At 61.5% G+C, this 24,973-nt stretch overlaps 8 protein-coding genes across 8 annotated transcripts in view; all 8 read left to right on the top strand.

The window, feature by feature from the left end:
- The window catches only part of LSCM1_03327 (uncharacterized protein), a gene marked incomplete at both ends in the record, with an annotated part of 12,654 nt that extends 10,084 nt beyond the window's left edge, over positions 1-2,570 (top strand). The window contains one exon of the mRNA XM_067320872.1: positions 1-2,570. This exon is cut by the window's left edge and continues 10,084 nt beyond it. Coding sequence (XP_067177482.1) covers positions 1-2,570 — 2,570 coding nt within the window.
- A 1,132-nt stretch (positions 2,571-3,702) lies between these two features.
- On the top strand, positions 3,703-4,452 carry LSCM1_03326 (uncharacterized protein; the record flags this gene model as incomplete). The annotated part of the gene is made up of 1 exon (XM_067320871.1): positions 3,703-4,452. The coding sequence occupies one exon, from the start codon at positions 3,703-3,705 to the stop codon at positions 4,450-4,452; it is 750 nt and encodes a 249-aa protein (XP_067177481.1).
- Positions 4,453-5,405: 953 nt separating this feature from the next.
- Positions 5,406-6,380, top strand: LSCM1_03325 (uncharacterized protein; the record flags this gene model as incomplete). The annotated part of the gene is made up of 1 exon (XM_067320870.1): positions 5,406-6,380. One exon carries the CDS (start codon positions 5,406-5,408, stop codon positions 6,378-6,380), a length of 975 nt encoding a protein of 324 aa, XP_067177480.1.
- Positions 6,381-8,227: 1,847 nt separating this feature from the next.
- Positions 8,228-9,649, top strand: LSCM1_03324 (uncharacterized protein; the record flags this gene model as incomplete). Its single annotated transcript, XM_067320869.1, has 1 exon — positions 8,228-9,649. One exon carries the CDS (start codon positions 8,228-8,230, stop codon positions 9,647-9,649), a length of 1,422 nt encoding a protein of 473 aa, XP_067177479.1.
- A 942-nt stretch (positions 9,650-10,591) lies between these two features.
- LSCM1_03323 (uncharacterized protein) lies at positions 10,592-12,073 on the top strand (the record flags this gene model as incomplete). The annotated part of the gene is made up of 1 exon (XM_067320868.1): positions 10,592-12,073. The coding sequence occupies one exon, from the start codon at positions 10,592-10,594 to the stop codon at positions 12,071-12,073; it is 1,482 nt and encodes a 493-aa protein (XP_067177478.1).
- A 487-nt stretch (positions 12,074-12,560) lies between these two features.
- Positions 12,561-15,593, top strand: LSCM1_03322 (uncharacterized protein; the record flags this gene model as incomplete). The annotated part of the gene is made up of 1 exon (XM_067320867.1): positions 12,561-15,593. One exon carries the CDS (start codon positions 12,561-12,563, stop codon positions 15,591-15,593), a length of 3,033 nt encoding a protein of 1,010 aa, XP_067177477.1.
- A 4,092-nt stretch (positions 15,594-19,685) lies between these two features.
- Positions 19,686-20,336, top strand: LSCM1_03321 (uncharacterized protein; the record flags this gene model as incomplete). The annotated part of the gene is made up of 1 exon (XM_067320866.1): positions 19,686-20,336. The coding sequence occupies one exon, from the start codon at positions 19,686-19,688 to the stop codon at positions 20,334-20,336; it is 651 nt and encodes a 216-aa protein (XP_067177476.1).
- Positions 20,337-21,018: 682 nt separating this feature from the next.
- Positions 21,019-22,560, top strand: LSCM1_03320 (uncharacterized protein; the record flags this gene model as incomplete). The annotated part of the gene is made up of 1 exon (XM_067320865.1): positions 21,019-22,560. One exon carries the CDS (start codon positions 21,019-21,021, stop codon positions 22,558-22,560), a length of 1,542 nt encoding a protein of 513 aa, XP_067177475.1.
- Between the last annotated feature and the right edge of the window lie 2,413 nt (positions 22,561-24,973).

Below are 24,973 nucleotides of genomic sequence, written 5' to 3'. Positions count from 1 at the left end.
GTGAGAAGATGCTGACCATCTCCAAAGCTCGAGAGCGCTACCGCAGTGTGGCTGTGAGGGCCGCGTTGCTCTTCTTTGTGTTATCTGACGTGGGTCGCATGGATCCCATGTACCAGTACTCGCTGCAATACTTCGTGAAGCTCGTGCAGCACGAGTTAGAGGGCACCACAAAGCCACCGGGGTACACAGAGGCGGACCCAGCCATGTTAGAAGCACACCTTCACGCTGCGATCAGCAACCTCACGAGCGCCACTTACACGCAGATCTGCCGTGGCCTCTTCAACAAGGACAAGATCATTTTCTCCCTCCTCATAGCCACGTCGATTGCCCGGCACGAAGGCGTGATCACAGACGAGGAGTGGCAGTACTTTGTGCGTGCAACTGCCTTCGTTGCCTCGGAGCTGCCGCCGCAGCCGCCAGCCCTTGCTTCGTGGATGAGTCGTCTTCAGTGGGAGCTGGCCGAGGCGCTCAGCCGCACCGTGCCCCCCTTTCATGACCTCCTCGCCAGCCTGGAGGCGGAGGCGGAGGCGTGGCGGGCGTATGCACAGTCTGACTTGCCCCACTTCGCCACACTGCCGGGCAACTGGCAGTCGCGTCTGCATCTCTTCCAGCGTGTGCTGCTGATCCGGTGCTTCCGTCAGGAGAAGCTGTTCTTCGCGCTCTCCGACTACGTGCAGCAGACGATGGGCGCCGAGTTTGTCGAGATACCGCCAATGGACCTCACCCGCACCCTGAGGGACAGTACCGCGCACACGCCAATTGTCTTCATCCTCTCCCAGGGGGCGGACCCGATGGAGGCGCTGCAGTCTCTCGCCAAGGCCGAGGGGCGGGAGCTGCAGTATGTCAGTCTGGGCCAGGGCCAGAGCGAGAATGCGAAGCGACTCATCTCCGCCTGCAGGAAGGCCGGCTCGTGGGCACTGCTGCAAAATTGTCACCTTTCGCAAACGTTCATGCCGGAGCTGTCGGCGATCATCGCCAGCCTACAGTCAGGCGCCACCGGGGCAGCCGAGATCCACAGCGACTTCCGCCTCTGGCTCACGTCCATGCCCACCGACTTCTTCCCCGTGTTTGTGCTGCAGTCGAGTGTGAAGCTGACGAACGAGCCGCCAACTGGGCTGCGGGCAAACATGCTGCGCTGCTTTGGGGAACTGACCTCTCAAGAGTACGAGGCCTTTGGCGATGAGGTCATGCGTGGCGAGGAACTGAAAGGGCGCGCCTTCAAGAAGCTGCTCTACGGTCTATGCTTCTTTCACTCCGTCGTTCTGGAGCGACGCAAGTTCGGCCCGCTCGGGTGGAACGTCAAGTACGAGTGGAACGACACAGACTTCCACGTGTCGAAGGAGTGGCTGCGACTGTTCTTCGAGGAGCAGGAAGCCATTCCATGGCAGTCGCTCGAATACATCATCGGACAGATCAACTACGGCGGTCGTGTCACGGACCCGCAGGACCGCGGCACGCTGCTCACCATTCTGCGCCACTACCTCTGCCCCCGCATCCTCGAGGAGGGTCAATATATCGTCCCCGCCAGCGGCACGCTGACCGAGGCGCAGGAGCATATTCACGCCATGCCTCTCGTTGATGAGCCTAGCGTCTTTGGCATGCACGACAACGCCAACCTGCGCTACCAGCTGCAAACGAGCGAATACCTGCTAATGAAAATCGTGTCCATCCAGCCGCGCCTGGTAGGCTCCTCCTGCGGCTCTGGCGCGACGCCGGAGGAAGAGGTGCGTCGAAAGTGCCAGGAGTTCGAGGCTACCTTGCCAGCGCCACTGACGCGGGAGGAGGCGGGGCTCTGTACCTTCACGACACTCGCGAACGGACTTCCCAACTCCATGTCCACGGTGCTGGCGCACGAGCTTGTCAAGTACAACAAACTGCTTGACAAAATGCGCCAGACGCTGCACGACATGCAGAAGGCGCTGCAGGGGCTCACAGTCCTCTCCGCCGACCTCGACGCCATGTACAGCTCTTTCCTGGCGGATCAGGTACCGAAACTATGGACGGCGGTGTCGTACGCCTCCCTAAAGCCGCTTGGGTCGTGGTACCGCGATCTGGTCGCCCGTGTGCATTTTATCCGGTCGTGGCTGCGACAGGGCGAACCCGCGGCCTTCTGGATTGGCGGCTTCTTCAACCCGAGCGCCTTCATGACCGGGGTGTACCAGGCCTATGCGCGTGCGGAGGGGGTGTCGGTGGACAAGCTCTGCTTCCGCTACGAAGTACTAGATAGGGAACCTGAGGCGATGACGTCGGGCCCGGTGCACGGGTGCTACGTTTACGGCATCCATACGGATGCGTGGCGTTGGGACTCTGAACGGCGAGTAATGACCGATTCCTTGCCGGGAGAGCCCTACGCTGTGCTACCGCCTGTGCACTTCCTGCCGGAGCCATTGCACGTGAAGCCGGCAGACTTTCACGCCGTCCCTCTGTACCGCACAACGATACGCGCCGGCGTCATCTCTTCTTTGGGCGCCAGCTCCAACTACGTTCTATCCATCGAGGTGCCGTCGGCCGATGGCTCCGATTATTGGCTTCTGAAAGGCTCCGCCTGCGTGTGCGCGCTGAATCAGTAGCGCTGAGGGGGAGGGGGGACGGAATGGAGGCGCGTCACTCACGTACTCGTCTCTTTCTTTTGTTCGCTTCAGGCGCGTGTGGAGTTGAGGATGTATCCTGAGCGCAGTCGTGTGTCGTGATGCTGTTGCGGCCCTCTTCATCTCGGCGCTCAGGTGGTGAAGGTGCACCGACTACCTACATTAGTGTGCATGTGCGTGTGCGTGTGTGTGTGTGTTATCTGGCGCACACACGCGTGCTGGTGAGAGCGTGACGACCGCCGAGGGTCCTTGCCTTTCTGTGTTGATACGTCTTTTTCACATCCTCGTTGCCTCCCTCCCATTTCGCACATGGCACCATCCCCTCCGATGTACATGAGAAATGTATTGCGGCGCACCGCCGCTCCTCATTGGATCCGTCGCGCGCTCGAGCGCTGCTTCGCGGCCGGCGAGACTCTGCGCACGTGCGTTGTATCACTTTAAGAATATCGGCGCATCCCGCCTTCATGCCATTCGTTGCTTTCAATGCTCATCGCACTTGACGCTGCCGGTGCCGCAGTGTGTGTGTGTGGCATGGATGTACATTTATACCGAACGACTTGCCTACTTCGAGGAAACCACAGAGTTGAACCGTTGTACGCAACGGTTTCCCCTCCCCTCCCCCCCACACCCATCCACCCACCCCGACGAAGGGGCCTCAACGGCGCGTTGCGGCCGCCAAAGGAGGGGAGGGGGCATAAGCTCAGCCACCTCATCTGAGCCTTACTCACTCCGCCACGGTTCTGAAATGCGGACAGCGCCGCTGCACTGACACTCGACTACCTGTGTGTCCTCATCTTGTTTCATCTTCACTGACAGCTGCTCCCTTTCTCTCTTTCTCCTTCACGGTCGCCGTTTCACCCTCACGTCTGGCCTCCTCATTGGTCGCACGCCGCTGCTTTCTTCCGTGCAGCTTATCGTCACCCCGAACCGGCTGCCGTGTTTGAGTCGATAGCGGCGAGCGGTCGAGAAGTCACCACAGGTCAAGCGCGGTCACTGCAGCAACAGCCAAAGCAAGACTGGTCAAGAGCCCACCTGTTTGCTTTATCTCTCCGCCAGCCCCTTCCGTAGACGCACTGTGCGCATCACCCGCCAAGTCCAGGCGAAGCCCTTAGGCATGCCCCAGACGTTTGGTCAAGTACTGTTAGAGTGCCTCGAGGCGGCGCCGCGGGTACCTCGCCGGGACCGGCAGAAGCTGCTGCTGAAGGAACTCATGTTTCTCAACACCCTGCAGGCGATTCGCGTTAGCGACGGTGCGCCAGAGGAGGGGGCAGAGCAGCTTAGCTGGCAGGACAATCACACGCAGGCCGCAGCAAAGGTGGGCGCGGCACTGCGATGTGCGCTGCTTCAAACGGTAGACATTGCTGATGCTCGACGGATCGCAGAGTCGCTGTCGGTGTCCACTGACGCAGACCTGCTGTATAGAGCTCTCGACACTGAGTGCATCATGTCGCTCCACGTCTCTGGGGATAGCCCGCGTCGGCCGGCACAGCAGCTGCGCGGCGTCGAGGTCATTGTCGACGAGCTCAGTGAATTCCAGGAGTCCGTGCTGCTACTTCGCGTGGGCCTCCCCTGGTCCACAGGCGGCACGGGTGCCGCCGCTTCATCGCCAACGCCATTGGGGTGTGTGGCGCAGGTGAAGAGTTGGGTGGAGAACTGCATGACAGAGCTCGAAGTCGGCACACAGGTGACCTATTACGCCGACGCCGACTGCTCGCACGCCTTCTTTGACGTGCGAAGCGCGTTTATTTTTTCCCCTGATGGGACTAAAGTAGAGCACATTTCAAGAGAGCTGTTGCCCCGCGGCGGTCACGACGTGCACGACGTGCTGCGCCGCGTCCGATTTGGCAGCTTCAGTGCATTATGATGCACAGACAGGCAGGCGGACGTTTTTTTATATGTTTCAGCGCTCTGCGTATTTTCTCCGTAGCTTCAACTGTCTGATCTTCGCATTGAAGTGGCGCCTGCGTGTGTGTGTGTGTGCCTACCTCATCACGCGCGCGTGGACAGGCCTCTGCGCCTCGCATCTCATCGCCTGCTCGCGCTCTGCTGCAGTCGTTGTGGCTGTACAGAACCTTTTTAGATTTTGCCTTCTCTTTTTTTTCTGCGCTTAGAGGCTACGCAGCAGCCTCTCCAAAGAGGGCGGGCACAACGGCAGCGCTTTCGCTCCTGCGCCTCTGCCACTCGTCGCGCCGCTATTGCTGTGGCTGCTGCTGCCGGTGCGGGAGGCGTTCCGAAACCTGTACGCACGGAACAAAAGAGGCGCGCTTCTGAGCCTCAACGGAGCGTCTCCGTCAGTCCTTCGCTCGTTGGGCTTCACCATGGCTCCATCGAGGTGTGTACTGGTCCCTTAGCGCCCACCTCCTCGCACAGGGCCGCATGTCCTCTGAGGGCACGCGAGCGAACAAACAGACGTAACGCGGCAGCGTGCCTCACGTGAGCGCAGAGGCGAGAAAGAGGTGGGAAGGATCAGCGCAGTTGACGGAGGAGCTTTTCTTTCTTCGTGTGTGTGTGTGTGTGCAGGGAGGGAGGGGGGAGAAGGCGACCACTTCCGTACCCCCGCAAAGGGGTATCTCGGGTGTCATGGTGCCACGAAGCATACGATGGAGAGTACCGCTCGCCCCCCTCTCTCCACTTTGTCCATCGCCCCTCAACCCGTCTTCCCTTTCTCCAAACTGTGCTTGTGCGTTGAACACGGCCTCCCCACCCCACCCGAGGCACGCCCTCCACTTGGCAAGTCAAAATATCGACAGCTCGCCAGCGTCCCCTCCCCCCTCCCTCTCCCTCTCCCTCTCCCTCTCCCTCCGAGCGCGCAGGGAAATGACTGCTGTGAAAGTGGCTGTGACGGGTGCAGCTGGCCAAATCGGCTATGCCTTGGCACCGCTCATCGCGCGCGGCGAACTTCTTGGCCCAAGCACGCATGTTGAGCTGCGCCTGCTGGATATCGAGCCCGCCATCAAGGCACTTGCCGGGGTGGAGGCGGAGCTCAACGACTGCGCCTTCCCCCTCCTCGATAAGGTTGCCACTACGACTGAACCTCGTGTTGCCTTCGATGAGGTTGCCATTGTCATCATGTGCGGATCCTTCCCTCGAAGGGCGGGGATGGAGCGCAAGGACCTCCTCGAGATGAACGCGCGCATCTTCAAGGAGCAAGGTGAGGCACTCGCTGCCGTGGCAGCGCCAGACTGCCGCGTGCTGGTCGTCGGTAATCCAGCCAACACGAACGCTCTTATCCTGCTCAAGTCAGCCCAGGGGAAGCTGCACCCTCGTCACGTGACCGCCATGACCCGCCTCGACCATAACCGCGCCTTATCTCGGCTGGCTCAAACGGCTGGTGTGCCGGTGGTGCAGGTGCGCAACGTAATCATCTGGGGAAACCACAGCTCCACACAAGTCCCTGACTTCGACAGCGCTGAGATCGGCACCACTCTCGCCCGGGACGTGATCGCGGGCAGCGCCTCCACCGCCGAGCTCGTGAAGGCCATACGTGGGCGCGGCGCAGAAATCATCGAGTTGCGCGGCCTTTCCTCGGCCATGTCCGCAGCCAAGGCCGCTGTGGACCACATGCATGACTGGATCACTGGCACACCGGACGGTGTGTACGTGTCAATGGGTGTGTACTCGGAAGGTAACCCGTACGGGGTGCCGGACGACCTCATCTTCTCCTTCCCGTGCACGTGCCGCGCCGGCGAGTGGACGATTGTCGCCGACAAGCTGAAAGGGGATCTTGGAAGCCAATGTCTCGCTGAGACGATTGCAGAGCTGGAGGAGGAGAAGGGTCACGCCGGTATTTGAAACCGACAGCGTCGCACCAGTGCCAAGCAGCCACGCCTGCCTTCTCTTGCGCCTCCGTAGTACTGGGAGGCCCATCCGTCTTCTCGCTCACCTGCCATTGCGTCTCTCTCTGTGTAAGGGGATAACACTGCGTGGTCCGTGGCATCCGGCAATATATATGTTCCTTGCTGATCCTCGGTATATCGCACCACCTCGCATCAGCGTTCGTCACGCGTTGATGCACGTTAGTGGCACACAGAGAGGGAGACAGAGAGGGCGCAGCGCGCGAGTACTCGTTTATGTGCGTCTGCGTTGGGGTGCTGCGCGTGTGTGCACCTCATCCCTTTTTTCTTATTTTCGCGCTTCACACATTTCTCGTGTTGCTGCTCTCACGGCCCCGTGTCCCACTCTCTGCATGAGGGAGGAGGCCGCGCAGCCGTCCCTCTCCTTCCCTCCACTCTCATGTCGATGCCAAGCCATTTCTGGTGTTGGCACAGGGTCCAGCACCTACGCAGCACTGGGACCAGGGCCATCTACCCCTCTCCCGATGCCGACTGCCATGCCCTGGATGCCGTCGCGTGGGAGCGACCTGCAGTAGTTAACATGTGTGTGCCATCGATATGATGCGCATCGAGCCAAGGCGACTCCATCGTGTCTCAGCCGCTCTTCACACTGCCCGGTGGCGGGGGGGAAGGGTAGCCTGAGCCACCCCCAGGGATGCACCACGTGGAGACCGGCATGATGGGCGCAGCTTCGAGGCTACGTGCGGGGCGTGGGTGGGGGTGAATGCAGCTGAAGGCAGGGGCCGTGCTTGAGCGACGGCTTCGCCACACCGCTGTGGCGCCCGTGAACGCGTGCTTCTCACCTTGCGGCGATGGACCCGTTAGGGGCTCATCTAAGGAGTGATTCCGGCTCACTTGCGCGAGAGAAAATGAGCACTCAGACGAAAAAGTGAGGGAGTGAAGTAGAGAACGTCGTACATCTCCTGCGCCGCCGGGGGTACGCTGGGCAAGAGGCAGCGGACTTGACGTGGTCCTGTGTGATAGGCGCCGCTCGTAGGGCGGGCACAGGGAGCGAAGGCATCAGGATGCGCACTCTAGTCGTGCGCTACCGCCTCTCCCCCCTTTCCCCGCTCGCTCTCCTATTCCTCCTCATAGCCCTCCATGGGCTCGTACATGAGCTCGGAGCGAGCCTTGCAGCCAAACTTGTACATAGATAGCCTTTGATGCTCGGGGAGGCTCCGAGACTGAAAGGGCTGCCGCGAGCACCACGTTAAGAGGACAGGATGGTAGCCACCGCTTCCTGTGGCCAGCGGGTGATTTTCGCGACGATCACGGCTCGCCAGCCCGCGGGTGCCGCGTATGATGTAGCGGTCATGTACACACACTCACACAGCTCTTGCAGACGACTGCAGAGTGTACTGAGGCAGAAGCGAGGGTGGGATGCTGCTGTGGTGATGCGTGCCCCTGTTGGATAGTGGTTGTGAGCGAGACAGTGTGAGCACTCCCCCTCCCCCGAAATCGCTTTTTGCGTCTCTGTGCTCGCACCGCCGCAGTCGCTGCTGACGCTGTCGACTCGTATGCTTCTAATAAGCAATACGCGGCTTCTTATCTCTCACAGATCCTCATCCCCTCCACCTGCTGACAACTCCTCTCTGCGCCTCTCTTCATCGCTTTTTGTCCTGCGCATGTCCTCTCACTACGCCGTGTAATCGTTTGTTGACTACAGCGGCATACAGCGCGCAAAGACGCACACGAAGTCATCACCGGCTGCACAGTATCCCACTTGTGTGTGGTGCTTCAGCACAACTCGACCCGCGAAGCGGCGCCATCAGAAATCTGCCTTCTCCGCTCACCTACGGCTGATCGATGGAGGTGAGGACTACCCGGCCTCGCGTAAACCGCGCAGTGGCCGCGGTGCAGTTGGCCACCGCACCCGTGATGTCTGCGTCGCCTCTTGTCACTGTAGATAGTCGTGCCGCCGGTCGGCCCATAGGCCGTGTCACCCGCTTCTCCTCCTTCGGCGCCTTGTGTCGTGCTCAGCAAAAATCAGACGCGCACGAGCTGCTGCGCAAGGAGTGGGAGGCAAAGTTGCCGCGACCTTCTCCACGTAACGACGTGTTGGCTGTCGGAGATGGAGCGATAGAGCGCGTACTACAGTTTCTCGGCCTCATCAGCCGAAGTGCGGCAGTGTTCGCTCAGACGTGCCGCTCGGTGCGCCGCGCACTCTTGCGTACAATGAACCTCGAAGTCGCCGTGCTGACGCCGACGATGGCCATCGCCTCTGCCCTCTCGAAGGAGTCTGTGCGACGAGCTCTCAGCAGCTTCCTTGGGGCAAGGAGCGTACAGGTGCGGACACTTGTGCTGCACGAGGACTGCCTGAGCGCCGTGAAGCGCGAGTGCAGCGACGCCGCCCTCACCCTGCCGGCGCTGTGGGTGTTGCAGCTCATCTCGCAGCTTTCATACCTCACCGAGCTTGATATTCGCCACGTACAATTCGAAGAAGCCCGGCACTCCCAGGTGCTCCACTACCTGCTGAGCGACTTGCACCTGGCTGCTGCCAGCACCCTGTGCACGCTCAAGATGGATGCCGAGCTCATGCGCTACTGGGCGCCAGGGTGGTGGCGCCGCCTTGTCAACTTGACATCGCTGGTTGTGGGTAGCCGCTACTGTCCACCCGAACCCATACTCGACGCAGCCGCCAGCGCCATCGCTCCGCCTTTGCTGGAGCTGCCGGCGGACTATTTCACGCTCATGTATGAGGAGGGTCGGCGCTGGCAACTGAAGCTGTGGGTGCCGCTGCAGGCGGCCTCTCTAAAGCAGCTCCTCATGCCCGCCCGCGGTATCATCTTCGCAGGTGTGTCGGAGCTCCTAGTCAACATGCGGCACAATGAGCGCACATGTGATTGGACTGGCGGTGCGGCCGGTGACACGTCGCCACTGCCGTCGGTTGTGGCCGGCACTGCTTCGGGGGCGATCTCCGAACAGCCTCCGGAGACTCGCAACAGTTCCGCAACATGCAAGTTTGGCGCTACTGGCACCGAGTCGGGCGAAATACTCATCTACCCTGCGCTTACGACAATGACCGTGGTGGGCGTGCAAGAGAGACCGGAGGTGGCAGCTGAGGTGTTCCACGCACTCCTGGACATGGCCCCCACACTCGTCCACTTCAACGTATGCGACACGGTGTCGGCTGGCACAGCGAGCGAGGCCCCAAAGAAGCGGTACGGCAGGGGTGTAGCCAAAGAAAGGGTGGGGGAGGCTCGCGTGCGTTCTCCTCCTCCTCCTTGACACAATGCATGTGTGCGTGCCGATCAGGTGTCTGCACGCCATCCCCGCACCCCTCCCCTTTCCCTCCCGCACAGACTCGCTCTCTCTGATGTAAAAAAAAATTGATGCGTCTCTTTTCTCTCTCCGTCTCTGCGTGTGTGTGCGTGTGTGTGTGTGCCACCCGCTCACCGGCTGCAGTGGTTCGGTGGGAGCGCCGCCGGGGCCGAAGGATACGGCGTGTGAGCGATTTGTTTCGCACGCATTGTTATTTTTTTTTGGTGAAAGCATAAGGCTGATGGCCGCCTCACCAGAGCGCTGGCAGCTGCGCCGAGGAAAGACTTTGCGTGAAAACGTGTCTGCCTATGCTGCGACACGCGTTGGCATGCACGTCTCGGTGTACTCGTACACGCGGGCGGGCGGGGGGAGGAGGGGTCCCGCTGCCTTCTGCCTTGCCCACAGAGTGACGAGCGCGGTGTGCTCTGTGCTCGCATCCGAGAGGGGCCTTGCAGCTAGCTCGATATTTCTCTGCGCGCGCGCACGATTCCATGCGAGTGGGGCTGGTACTGAGGCTGGTGCCTTGTGTCTGTCTGTGTCTGCGTCTGTGTGTGTGTGTTGCCTGCTTGCTGGCTGAAGACCTCCCTCTCTCCGTATCGCCATCCTGCACTTCACCTGTGCTCCTCGCACGTGGCATCGACTTCACCCTATGTGTGTGCCTATATGTGTACGTGTGTGTATCTCCGCTAGTCTCCAGTTGCCTATTAGACGTCCGCCTGCAGGCCTTCGCGAGCGTGATTGTGTTTGTGAGTGAGCGTCGGGTGTCCTCCCTCCGTTAACTCACCCTCACCTCCGTCCTCCACCGAGCCTCGAAGCCACACACCCACGAGTCGCTGTTCGCGCATGGTCAAGTCGCGCCCTGCGCTCTCTCCCCCTCGGCGCGTGTGTGTGCGCCGTCATTTTTTCTAGATGGCCTCCGCCTGCTCCTCCTCTACCCCTCGCAGTAGCGCCTGTGACTGCTGCGAGTGTGGTGTAGTGGTCGGCACCGAAAGCTCGCAGCGGGCAAGCCTCCTGCTGCCGTGCCAGCATGTTCTGCACATGGGCTGCGTTGAATTCATTCGGCGACGAGGGAAGATCTTGATGGGCATGGATCGCACCGACCTCCCTCTTGACGAAGAGAGCAGTAGGGCGAGCGTGGATGGCGCAGATAAAGACAACTTGGCGCTCACAGGTCGCGGCCACATCAGCTGGACACGTTGCACGAGTGGCTTCTGTATGTGTCCGGCATGCTGTACGCCGATCACGCGGATCATTCCGCTGTACCTGCGTAGCACGAACGACAACGTGAGGCCCAACGCGACAGATTCGACCTCCACGCCGTCCCAGGGCACTTCGGAAGCCGCAGCGACCGCCGAGGCTGAGTACAAGCGCGTGCACATAGCTCAGAAACATGTGCTACACCGCCTGCGTAGCCTATGCGACCAGCGGCGACGTGTGACAGAGCTGACCCGTGCTTGTGCTAACCTGCACGAGCAGCGCGCAAGGTACCTCGCGGAGGTGGAAAGGGAGCAGCGCTGCTTTCCCGGCCTAACAGACAGCGGCGGCCTCCTTGACGCGGAGTCCCACGTTGGGCCGTCGAGCGCCGTTGTCTCCAACGCTGTCGCTTCCCTCGCCATGGAGCATATGGGGGTGACGGAGCTTGAGCTGTACATGGCGCAAGCCACACCTCAGCTGCTGCGCGCGCAGGCCGAACTGCGCAAAGAGCGGCACATGATTGAGCGGCGTACAAAACGGCTGAACGCCTTGCGCACGCACTACCACTCCGCGAAGGAGCTGCGCGCCCTTGACGAAGCCATCGCGCAGCGGGAGGCCTCTACGCGCCACGGCACCGCCGGCGCACCCCGGCACTCCGCATCCGTGCGGCCGGAAAATATGCGGAGAGCCCCCTCGCATGTCGCCGAAGGGGCACCGCGCAGCGAGGAGGCACGATCCTCAAGTATCAGCGGGGCTGACGCTGGCACAGAAGCCGCTTCTGCCCCGCGTCGCAAGCGCCCCCGTGGTGACGCTACGATTGACGTGGACGGAGAAATCTCACCGGATGTGGTGGAAGTGCTCTCTGGCGAGGAGAGTGATGCTGACGACAGCGGCTCTCCTGCAGAGGTGATGGTGCTCAATGTGGACGAGAGCACCGGGTCTGATGAGGACGTCAGGGACGGAGGCAATGAGGCGGTCTTGGTGCCGATGAAAGACGGCAGCACGTACGTCGATGAGAGCGCGTACGAAGTACCTTACCTCATACCGCACTGCGTTGGCCGTACCACCGCCTCGTTATCGTCCGCCACAGGCCCCGCCGTCGTGCCAAAAGCGTCACCATCAGCCATCACGCAGCATCACCTGCGTCTTCTCCCGCGCCGAGAGGCTCGACTGTGGCAGCCAAGTTTGCAGTTTTAGCAGCACCATCGTCGGCTGACGCTCTCTTATCACCTGCGACGCCACGGCATCGATGGTGTCGCGCCCCTCCATAACTGTGTGCGGGCGCATGACATGCGGCTTCGTCCTTTTTTTTTGCCGTTCTCCACCCGGCCCTCTGCACCACAGATGCGCGATTTCTTCACTCCCCGATCGGTTAGACCACCACCGCCCACAACGCGCTAATGCGGCGTCTGAAATGTGCCCCAAACCCGCAAGCGTCCTGTTCCTCTCGAATGGCCTCGCAGCTAAGTGGTGGAGTCCGTCCCTGTGCTGACCCCGCGCGTTGCGTACGCCGCTAGTATCTCTCGTCTGACCTCCCGCCGCCCCATCGTCGTCTCTCTCTCTCACCCCTCCCCTCTTTGCGCACCGCCCCATTCCAATATACTTCACACGCGTTGGCGCATGTCCCCTATCCCGCGCTCTCACCCTCCCTCCGTGGACTTTCTTGTATGTCAGCACTGCGTGGATGAACCCGCCGCGCCTTCCCCAGCTTCGGCAGCCCACCAGGGCCAAGACGGCAACGCCATCTTCGACTGCCGTAGCGACGGCTCCAGCCGCGGCCGCTGCTTGTGAGGTAGCTGTAGCGTGGGCAGCCAGCTGTCACCCTCCAGTTTCAACTTCTGCGATGGCCTCCTCATTACCTTCGGTTCGCTCAGGAGCGCATGCGTACACCCCAGCCGCCCCTGCGGTGCACACACCTGAACAAGCCGTGCCGGCGTCAAGGCAGAGGTTTTGTGTTGGCGGCGTGGCGGCAGTATTTCAGGCCAAGCTCAAGCACGCTCTGTGGCTTGACCAGCTGACGACAATCGCCCATAACGAGGCCCGCTCAAGGGCAAGGACGCGCTGCATCGAGTCGGAGGAGCGCGACGCACTTTGGTGGCAGCATCGTCGGGAGCGTGAGCGTCAGCAGCACACCGAGGACAATGCGCACCGACTGGAGGCATTACACAAGGCGAAGAGGGCACCAGCATGCGACGATGTGCCCCACTGCTGCGCAGATCGTATCGAGCGCGAAGAATCAAGTGACCGACGTGCGATCGAGGCAGTAGCAGAGGAAGGACACCAGGGTCTCTGCGCGGCCCAGCACACATGGGAGCTCCAGGGAGCTGTCATGGAGCTAGCGCGGCAGCAACAGGACGCCCAGGCGATGCACCACGCCGCCAAGCAAGTACGTGCGCTGGAGTTGGAGCTGGCGGCGCATTCGTACCGGGCATTGCGTGCCCTCACGCTGGCGGTGGACGATCTTTTGGATATTGCTGACGGTATCTGGCCATCGGCGTCAGCACCTCCTGCCCTGACGGTCTCGCCGTCGCCGCCGCTGTCGGCGGCTCACGAGGCGCCATGCGAGGCAAAAATACGCGAAATGTACGCCCGCAGGGCACTCCTGTTTGACGAGGCCAAAGAGCGCCTCCTGTTAGACTGGTGGCAGGGGGCGGCGCAGCTTCGCTACGTCGAGGCGCCCGGTGCATGGCAGACGTTTTCGTTGTGGAGCTACTATGTGCGGTCGCCTGTGTGCATGCATGCGCTAGTGACGGTGCAGCGGTGGTGGCGCATGCAGCGCGTTGCGCCGTGGTCTCAGCACCGCCGAGCTTCTCTGGCTCGCAGCCTCGCCAGGTTACCAGGACACTATTCTGTGGAGCGGTGCCAGCGGCATCTGCGCAGCCTGCAGCGTACCGCATCGCGCGAAAAGGACAAGGGCACGTGCACTGCCGATGGTGTCAGCGCTGCGCTGGCGGTGCTGGTGATCGCTGCCACCAGTTCTCGCCGCTACCGCACACTGCTGAGCCTTTACACCTACACGGTAGCGCAGAGGGCCCATGCTGTGCTGGAGAGCCAGCCCAACCACAGCGCAGCAGTAGTATCTACGATGCGGGCGTCTCTGCTGTCTCCGTGCACGCGGAACGGGTATCTGCTACCATATGACAACTGGCGTCAGCAACGCTGGGCACCTTACTCCAAAGCGCACCGGCGGTCTGTTTCGACGGTTGAGCGCGTAGAGAAGTCGCATCGGCAATGCTTGAGCGACAGAGAGGCGGAGCACCGTCATCGTGCAGCTCTGTTCGGCTCCATTCTGCACTGCGGCCGGATGGCGGTGTTGGAGCTGCAAGATCGGCAGGCTGCACTCGCGCAGGAGGAGCGCACGTCACGGCTACGCGTCACTCGTCAGGAAACTCATGAGTATCATGTCCTGCGCGCTACGGTCGCGGCGGCGCTCCCGACCCCCTCCCGGGCCGCCCTGTCTCCAAAACGTCGCGGAACGGTCTTCGCGGAAGGCAGGTGTGTGGAAGAGTCGGCGGCAGCAGAGATGCGCACTTCCGTTGCGACGCACTCACTCGGGGGCCAGGGAGCGAACCACGCAAGAGGTGTTGCGGCCGCATCCTTTCGTGCAGAACACGATGCGTGGGCACAAGCGCAGAGATGCGTCCAGTTTGCCCATCACGTTTTGGCAATGACGCAACAGCAGTCTGCCCAGGTGCGCCTGGGGCAACGCGGCGCTTCAGCAGAGACAGAGACGGCATCAGCTTCGCCAGAGGATGCCGCGGCTCTCTACCGTGCTGCTCTCGACAAGGCAGCAGCTGCTGTGCGCTGCAGCGAGTACGCTGCTCTACGGGAGCGGTACGTCGCGCGCAACGCACATGCGCTGAAGCAGATGCGCGAGTCCTTCAAGATGGGCCTGCGTGAGCGCGCGGCCATCATCGCTGAGGAGGCTCAGGAGCTGAAGCGAATCTGCCACTGCGACGCTTCTGCCCAGCGCGTCAGCCACTACCAACTCGAGGAAAGGGAGTCAGATAGCCGGGCGGCATTGGAGCGCACACAAGGGCGGGCGGCGGCGGACCTTTACGATGCGTTCTTCAACAGCCTTTGTTTCATTCAATGGGGACTCGAAGCGAGGGAGAAGAACGAACGGGCACACTGCGCTGCCGCACGCCCATGGGCGCGGCCTTTGTTGGAACTGCCCTCACTCTCACCAGTGGAGCGCCTTGCCTCGCGTGAAACGGTGTGCCGCACTCGTCTTGTGTGTAACTACCTGGCTGTATTGGCCGACGCACTGCTACAGTGCTCTCGCTCGCACCATGAGCTGCAGTATCAGGACTGGAGTGCGCTCTGCCACACGATTGGTGCCCGTCTCGACAGCGCCGCTTCCTCGAATCTACCTTTGGCGCAGATGTGCCTGCTGAAGGCAGACGAGCGGGACGCTCGCCAAGGCATTTGGACAGAGGCGCAAGTGGGTGCGAGGGCGCTGCTGGTGGACGGGCACGCACTATATGGCACCGAGACCATGTGGTCCGACTACCTCTTCGGGCACCTGAAGCTGACGAGTGAGGCGTACTACATGGACACACAGCTGCGCGAGTACCTGCTGGTGCGGCTCGCCAATGTGGGGCAAAAGATGGGCGAGCTCCTCCAGATGGAGACGATGACGCGCGGCCGAGTCGAGTACGCTGAAGCCATCACGCGTGACCTCCGCTTCCATCTGCACCGTCTGCGGCTGGAATAGCGGGCCCACAGTGGGTTGCCCTGCGCGTGAGTACTCGCACGGTTTCACGCTCACATGGTGGTAAGTCGATGTCCTCCGTCCTCATTCTGTGCGTACACGCCTGCGTTTGCGCTGCAGAGACGCCTGACGCCGCTGCGTCTCTCCGCAGTTTGTATGTCTTTGTATGGGACCTTTTGGACGGCATGTCCTCCCGTCTGCTTCCGGATCCGTTCGCATTGCCCTCTGCCTCCTACCCCCTCCCCCCGCCGCCACCACCACCACCACTCCCCTCTCGCGCTCCCTTCGATGTTAGCCGGTGGACACGCGCACATATGGAGAGAGAGAGAAGGACGCGCACTGCTCCTTTACGCGGGTGTATATCTGTGGAGGTGGGGAGGGAGGGGGGCTCTGCACACATGTACAATAGCGGAATAGGGAAGCACCCGCACCACACCTCAACGGAAACCAACACGAGCAACGCGCCTCGCGGATTCCTAAAGGGGACACGCCAGCCGAGGCCGCCGATCGACGGGGGCGTAAAAGAGAATACAGGGGTGGCAGAGGGGCGGTTAAGTCTTCGGGAGGTCAACGTAATCTGGTCACGTACGTTGCTGCCAAACCTTCCGCCCCGTCTTGGTACATTGCGTGTCTGCCAGATCCGCCCATCGTACGTACGTATGTGCTCCCCCTCCTCAATGCCTCTCGCTTCGTCTCCCACACGCGCCGCACGCCCTCTCCACCATCACAGGAGTGCAGCGGCGTGTTGCTCTTATTCCATTCCGGCTCCGCAGGGTCACCCCAAGTCGCGCGCGCACACGCACACCACGCACATATATACATATTTATATGTATATATATAGGGAGCGGGCGCAGTCGGCCACAGTTTATGCCGCCTGTACCACCGGGCCTACATGGCTCTGCGTCTCTTCGCTCCCTCGCCATCCCTCACCAGCGCACGGGGCACTCGCCTAACTCCCCCCTCATTTCCTACGCGCACTGAGCATCCCTCGCTCGCAACGCACACACGCAGCGGCGCCTACACACAACCTTGCGCTCGATAACCCACCCTCCTCACTCCCTGTTTCTCGCTCTCGCACGGATAGCCTCGCGCGCAAGCGTGCGACCCCTTCAGCCCCACCCTCCCCCACTATCATCACTCCTGCCCTCACCTCCCCTTTTTCGCCCACACCACATCGTCGGAGACTGGATAGCTTCGGTGCTTCACATCAACAACTTCTTTCTCGATTTCGCCTTGGTTAGTCTGTATTTGCCCGTTGTGTGTCTACTCCTTCGCTGTTCGCTGCTATTAGGCCTCACACACACACACACTCCCTCGTGTCCGCTTCCCGCTCTAGCGCTCCCCCACCAATGAGCTTCGCGGAAGAGTTCGACGGTGCCATCGGCATCGACCTCGGCACAACGTACTCGTGCGTCGCCGTCTTTGTGCGCGGGCAGGTGGAGGTGATTCCGAATGATATGGGCAACCGCACGACGCCATCATGTGTGGCCTTCTACAACGACGACGTGCTTGTCGGTGACACGGCCAAGACACTCCTCGGCCGCGGCCTCTCGGGCGTTGTGTTCGACGCGAAGCGTATGATCGGCCACCAATTCAGCGACAAGAGTGTTCAAGAGGACCGCACCCGCTGGCCATTCCCCATCTCAGAGGGTGGCAGCGACACTATTCAGATCAATGTAACACACAAGGGCGAGGAGCTGAAGCTGGCGCCGGAGCAAATCTCTGCCAAGGTGCTAGGGTACCTGCGGGAGTGTGCACAGCGGCACCTGGGCAAGCAGGTGAAGAAGGCCGTGGTGACGGTGCCGGCCTACTTCAACGATGCGCAGCGTGAGCGCACCAAGGCGGCGGCGACGATCGCTGGCCTGGAGGTGCTGCGCATCATCAACGAGCCGACGGCGGCGGCGCTGTGCTACGGCCTCGGTATCGGCAGTGGCACAGCGCAGCAGCATGGCCAGGACAAGCCGCACAATGTCGTTGTGTTTGACTTCGGTGGTGGCACCTTCGACGTGTCCGTCATTGTCATCGATGGTGGGAGCTTCGCGGTGCAGGCGACCGCCGGTGACACACACCTAGGCGGGCAGGACATCGACTCCAACCTCCTCCAGTATGTACTGGATGACCTCAAGCTGAGATTCAATCTCAATATCGCGGAGCAGCCGCGCCTGCTCGCAAAGGCTCGCACGGCGTGCGAGCGGGTGAAGCGAGTGCTGTCGCAGTCAACAACCGAGGAAGTGGCACTGGATGGGCTGTTGCCGGGCGGGGAGGAGTATACACTGCCCATCTCGCGCGCAAAGCTGGAGGAGCTGAACTCCTCCGTGTTTGAACAGTGCATGCGGGTCGTAAAGCGCGCGCTGCAGGATGCAGCCATGAAGGTGGGGGACGTCGATGAGGTCGTGCTCGTCGGCGGCAGCTCGCGCATCCCGAAGCTGAACGACATGCTCCGCGCCTTCTTCAAGAAAGAGCGGCTGTGCAACTCGGTGAACCCAGACGAGGCGGTGGCCATCGGTGCCGCGGTGCAGGCGAGCATCCTCACCACCTCACTCGAGCAGCGGTCAGAAAAGATGGCGAACATCGTGCTTATGGACGTAGTGCCTCTCAGTATCGGTGTAGAGATCGACAACGGGAAGTTCGACGTCATCGTCCCCCGCAATACAACCATTCCATACAAGGCGACGAAAGAGTACAGCACAGTCGAGGACTACCAGCAAGACGTTGATGTGTGCGTGTACGAGGGCGAGCGACCGCTGACGAAGCACAACCACAAGCTGGGCGAGTTCACACTCGAGGGTATCACCCGGGCCAAGAAGGGTAAGCCCACCATCACAGTCACGTTCTCTATCGACGCGAACGGCCTCCTCACCATCACCGGCACAGAGGAGTTGGCCAACAAGAGGAAAACGCTTCTCGTGCAGAGCGCCGACCGGCTCTCCGAGGCGCAGGTGACGGAAATGGTGGCGATCTCGAAGAGGCTCGCCAAGGAGGATGCGGTGGAAGCCGCCCGAGAAGCAGCGCGATGGACGGTAACGGGCGCCCTCGAGGCTCTCTCCGCTGCCATCGACACGATGCCGCAGCCGCCGTCGCCAAAGCTGCAGAAGCGGCTCGACGCCTTCACTTCACACACACATGAGTGGATCGCGCGCCAGCTGCCGTCCTACTCGACCGCGGCTGAGATGGAGGAGAAGGCGAGGACGATCGCCAAACTCGCGAAGAAGGCCATACATAAGGTGGGAAAAAGCGGTGGTGGTGCGCCCCCCTCGAAGCGCCACCGCGAGGAAGGAGACGACGGCGACGCGTCTTCTAGCGATAGCGACGTGGAGGGCAAAGCGAGCCCGGCATGCCGGTGAGAGAGGCGCCGTTGCTGTGCCCTGCGCCCTGTGTTTCTATGCACTTCTCCCCTCCCCCCCTCGGCATTCCATTTGCCGGTGCAATCACTGAGTGCCAGAGGAGGACAGCTGCTGGTCTCGCACATGTGTGTGTGTGTGAGGGGTGCACTTCTTCGTGTCGTCTCTCACCCTCACGCACGCACCAGTAAGCGGAAGAGGAAGGGGAAAAAAGATGCACCTCTCAAGCCGTCTCCTCCCTTACCCTCACTGACTCTGAGCCTCAGTCTGAGGAGGAGGAGGACATGAAGCGGAGAGGGGAGTGCGGGTGCGGTTGTTTTCTCGGTGCGGGTGCACGGGTCGCACCTCCCACCGCCGAGCATGCCTCCTCGGCCCGACCACCCCCTGCGTTCCACCCCACTCCTTCGTTCGTCAATGGCCCCCCCTTCCCACTGTACGACCTTCTTCGATGCGCTCGTACACACAAGTGCGCATCATCACGCACACAGCTCCCCTTCGCTCACGTCCGCACACACGCACGTGCATGGGCGCTCACGGCTACTCTCTCGGCTCATCGTGTCTTTTCTTCTTCGCTCCACGCAGCCCCGCCCCCTCTTCCCCTCTGTTGGGCTTTCGCACGCGTGCGCTCGTGTTTGTGTGGCGGCACCCTGTCAGCTGATTCTGGTCGGCACACCCTCTGTGTCCGCGCGCGCCTCCCCACACCCGTTGCTGTCCTCCTTTGTGGCTGCAAACATCCACGCCCAGGTGACAGCGATGCCGCCACCACCACCACCACGACCACCACTGCGGCACCGCCACCACTCAGCGCGAGGGGCGTCAAGCCGTCCAGGGCAGCTGCAGCAGCAGAGGTATGCTAAGAAGGAGGAGCCGCGGTATGCGGGCAAAAAGAGTCGTCCCGCGGCAGATACGTCTCCCAATCCGCCCCCCTCCCCCTCGGCGGTCACTCCGGCGTCCGCTGCACGCGAAGCCGCGCTGCGTCAGGCCCTCGCCAAGGCCCTCAGCCACAAAGCTGCCGAGGGCGGCGCCTCATCTACTTCAGAAAACTCTGTGGACACGTACGGTAACGGCTCTCCCACAGACCGCCTTCAGTTTGGTTACAGCCCCTCCGTCGCGGCAGAGGCCATAGCCTTCCACGCGCGCTTCACCAAGGATGCGTGGGTCGCCGCACGCAAGTGCAACGCTCGCATCGTATTTGTCAAGAAGCAGAAGCTCGACTCTACCAACTGCGAGCCCATCTCTTCCGTGCTGAAGCTACAGAGTCATTGGAGGCGAACCAATGCTTTCCAGAGCGACGTCCGCGGCGGTGTCAAGAGCAAGTTGAAGGCGGAGGACCTTGACAAGCTGGTCGAGATGTTGGCTGCCAAGCAGCGCATTGGTGAAGACGAGGACGAGGCGTCGCAGTGATGGTGGGAATGCGCGCGCCTGTACCCATGTCCTCTTAGCTTTTCTTGTGTACGCAGAGGGGCATGGCCGCGCCACGGTAAGAAGGCGGCAGCGGCGCGTGTGAACGCGTAGCCGACTGTGTGGCCGGCTGTGTTGGAGAAAGGGCTGCAGACGACAACGGAGGGGAAGCGCGGCGGCGCAGTGTTGCACCACGCGGCGCGCTTCCCTTGCGGTGCCTCCCGCCTTCCCTCAAGTGCTCCTTTACTTGACGTTCCACTAACGATCGCGTAACATTTCGATTCGAAGCCGTCGTGGCAAGGAACGTTAGCTGCCAAGGGACGTTTCCTCCGGCAGACATACTCCTCCTCCCCGTCTGTCTCCATGCTCCCCTCCCCCCTCCTCTACATGTGCCCCCTCCACCACCACCGCCACAGTCACACGCACTCAGACAGGCCAATCACAGGGAGCGGGGCGTATACGCAAGGGGATAGGCAGGCTCCGCAGCGCCCCTGACCTCCTCTGAGGTCCCTCTATGCCCTTGCTCTCTCTCTATCAACTGCCGCATCTTCCTCTTTCCGCTGAACCCGCTCTTTGGCGATGCAAAGCTGTAAGCACGCACACACACGTACGCGTCCAAGCTGAAGTGGCCGTGACGTGGAATTGTGTGGCCCTAGGCTGCCCCCGCAGGAAATGGTTTTGCAGCATGATGTACTCATCTACCGCCTCAGCGTGTGCACCATCGCCATCTTCTTCCTCTGGGCCGAAGCTGCCCGACACCGTAGCTGCCAAGCCGCGGCTGCGCATCAGCTTCCCTCCCATCAAGGACCAGAGTGAGCTCGTCAAAGAGCAGCGCGCCGCCGTAGGCCAGGAAGAAATTCGAGACAACATCGCGAACGACGTCCCGCCAGTGATTCGTAGCGTGCTGGAGCTGGCGCACCTGACCATGAGCGGCCACAGTCAGTGGCTGCGTGCCACCCCTGGTTACCAAGGGGGTCTGTTCCACAAGGGCGAGCCTTTCTGCTTTGCGAGCGGGTACCGAGATTCTAACCGCCCACTCGATGTCGAGGACAACGGAAACCACATGAAGCTGAAGGACCCGCTCGTCTACGGCACCCTATCGCTGCCTGTGACGTCTGCCTATGTATGCGAGCTGCACGGCAAGGGCATCTTCAATCTGGAGAAGCCTCTAATCGAGTACCTGCCAGAGCTCCAGGGAAAGCTGGGTGAGGACGTGACCGCCCGCAGTGTGCTCTCCTTCACCCATGGCATAGACGACACACATCTGCTCGAGGATGCGGGGGGGTCGTGGAGGCAGGCGTACTTCTCCCCAGCGCTGTGCGCCGCAACGCGCACTCGCGTGTACGAGCCCGTGGAGCGCTTCCTTGCCGGTAACGCTGCGCCGCTGACAGGGCAGCAGCAGCGAGCAAACCTCGTTCAGTACGTCCGTTGCTCCACTCGCATACATCGAAACTTTACGCGACCGCTCCACCGCGCCCGCATCAGCCACACCTCCGTAGCTCTGTTGCTGGCTGCAGTAGAGACGCAGCTCAAGGGTCGCAGCTTCGAGAGCGACATCCGCACCGTCTTCTTCGAGCCCGCGCAGAGCCACGGTACTGGGTTCGGCGCACCAGCATTGTGGAGGGACCCGAACGCGATCTTCTACCAACCAACAGGTCAGGCTCTACAACATGAGGTCTTCAAGCGGCCGGTGGCCATCGGCGACCCCCGTAACTGCGGCCCAGCGGTTTGGAACGGCTCGATGAATCTCTATGCCCCCGTCGAGGACTACGGTAAGCTTCTGCTGCTTTCGCTCGACACCATCATGGACGCCCGAGAGCTCCTCGGCAAGCCGGATAACGCTGTTAGGCGCCCCTACTATGACCTTGGGGTGCAGTACGTGCCATCCAAGGACCAACTGCAGCTGACGAAGTCTGTCTTGTTCGGTCTCGATGCCCTCCCTGCCGTTGCGTCCTTCCGCTACAGCTGCGAGCACGACCTCGGCTGCTTCGGTGTCGCCTCCTGCGGCAGCCGCGGTGCTCGCTTTTTCGTCAATAATCTCTCTCACATCATTCAGCATCTATTCGTGAAGCACGTCCTAGCCAAGGGCATCGACCCCGAGACTCCCGTCGACCTCGACAATCCAGCGCAGGAAGGTATGGAGGCCGAGGGGACGCTCAAGCGGGCGATGGAGCGGCAGAAGCGCAGCAGCTACTTCACCAAGTGCGAAGTGCACAGGCGGTACTGAGCCGTACGAGGACGGGGGAGCGCTAACGCGGAGGTGTACGTCTGAGTGTCCTTCTGCCGTCGATTTTTCGCTGACTTCAGTGCAAAGGCGGGGAGTGAAGTGAGGTCGGGGGCTGGTGTGAGGGCGGCGCCCAACGCTCCACTGCTTAGCCTCCCTCGCCGTTGCGGACGTCTGCGCCGTGTACGATGGCGTGTGGTATGCGCGGGCATGCAAGCGAGAGAGTGGGAAAGCACAGAGGGCGCCACTTGAGCGTCGGTGCGGCACTGCCCTCTCTTCCCCGCCCACCCCTTTCCTGGCCATCTGAGTCTTCTCTGGGGCAACGGTCTCCGCGTCTGTGAGGGGGCCGCGCGCTGCGCCTTCAGGCGGCGTCCCCCGCGCCTGTTATTTGGCTCATTGCTCTTCCTCCGCCATCTTCGACTTGCTAGCCTGGCCCTCCTCGAGTAGGCTTGCCTTTCACGTCAGGCGTCCATCGCCCCGCCTGGCCAGAGGCAGAGGCCCCGCACCCCCCCTTTTACTATCCCAAGAGCGTTGCTCTGGTGCGCGCGCAGGCAGAGAAGCGGCTAGCGAAGCCGTTAGAGGCGGAGTCTGTGGCAACAGGTGGCTTCGGCAGAGCCCGTCGTGCCGGTATGCCTCACGCGGACGAGCAATCCGCTTCCAAGCAACGCCTTGTCGGCAACTGTGTTTATTGTGCAGGCGCGAGAAACCAACTGCGAAGTTTTGCCAGTAGACAGCAGAGCAGCTGCACAGTCAGCGTCTTGGAAGCGCCTACAGTCGGGTGCAAAGCGCCCAACCCCCTTCGCAACGCTTTGCTTAGGCTACGCCACGTTTCACCGTTGAGGGTCGGCATCGCATCAAGAGGAATGCCATTGGTATGACGACTATGGCACCTGAGAGCGATGATTGATGCCGCAGCGCTGCAGTCAATGTGAAAAAAACGCGTGAGTAGACAGGGGAGAGAGTGCGCGCCTCAGCAGTGCAAGTCGGAAGCCCTCACGTTGGTGTTCGACAAGGCACGCGCAAAGGCGCAGAAAAGGACGACTGACAGCCTGCCGCATATTTTTCTTCCCTTTTCCGTCCATGAGCGCCTGCCGAGCGCCACCGTCTCGGCCGCGCCCCATCACCGATTTCGAAGCGCTGGAAGCGGTGCGCGCGGCTTGCACCCGCTCTGGAGCGAAGCTCACTCACAATGACGCTGCTCTGCGTCTCCTTCAAGATGATGCTTCCCCGAGAGAAGTCTTCTCTCGGCACCAACTCATCCCCCCTCTCCAGGAGCAGGACGCGGGGGTGTAATAGAGGGGCACGTCAGTCGCGTGTGCCCCCCCTGCCACGCACACATACACACACACACGCACACACGGTTGTGCGTATCGCGCCCACAGTGACTCCAATTAGCTCACCAGCGGATGCTAACATGGTGCCAGCGACGCTCCATCACAGGCCGTTGTGCATTCTGCGGGCTTCGTTGCCGAACACGTCGACGAGTCTATGCCTCATCAGCGGCATAGCCAGAGAGAGGATCACAGCGGGCTTGGCGCGGCAGGGATCGAAACCGCGCCCAGTTGAAATAGCGACCACGTGAGCTGCGGAACGCACCAGCTGCTGTCGTGCACTCGATCGGAAGACCACCGCGCTGTCGGCTACTGTGACGAAGTACCAAGGCAGCCAATAGCAGCTGTGTCGGTGGTTTATGTGGTTTTGGCCCTGTTCACCCGACTGCCGCGCACCGCCACGAGTGACGCGGAGCCGGAGTCCATCTCGGACTCGCGAGTGACTCGTAGCGTCGTGCGCAAAGTCCTTTCATGCGTCATGAACAGCCGCCCATGCGCTACGAGGCTCTCAGCACCCACGGCGGCACTGTGTTGGCTGGCGGTACTTACGCTGTGCAGCAGCAGTCAGACTCTTTCAGACGCAGCGGACACGGTTGCCCGTGTAAAGCAGTGGCATGCGGCCACTACGGCTGATAATAGCCTCAGCATCGGCTGTGGAGTGCCGCGAGGCAACGATAACAGTCGCAGAGGGCGGCTGCACGCAGTGATGCTGATCCGTCCCTCTAGCAACACCCTCGAACCTTCTCACCCATGCCAAAGATGGAAGACAACGCCTGCACACGTTATTCCCTCTCGAACCATTCGCATCTCGCGGCACACGACCCGACGGCGCAGTCTCTTAGAGGTGGCGACCCTCACTCCGGCGAAGAACCGAAGCACTCATCAAGATGAGCACACCTCCCTCACTCCTCACAGCCCCTGAGGCTCTCGACTCGACTGGTATTTCCACAGCCCCAAAATGCGCCCAAACAAAGCCTCGAACACCTCGTGTCGCCAAGAAGGGCAGCTCCGCGCTCGCCTCGGACAGCACGGTGCGCGTGTGCGGCCCCACTCGTGTGCGCTCTCTCACCCCTCCCTCCCTCAAT

Source organism: Leishmania martiniquensis, chromosome 28 (genome assembly GCF_017916325.1).
Source record: "Leishmania martiniquensis isolate LSCM1 chromosome 28, whole genome shotgun sequence".
NCBI classification, from domain to species: domain Eukaryota; phylum Euglenozoa; class Kinetoplastea; order Trypanosomatida; family Trypanosomatidae; genus Leishmania; species Leishmania martiniquensis.
The sequence above is the reverse complement of the archived record's forward strand: the minus strand, read 5'-3'. Positions and strand labels throughout refer to the sequence as shown.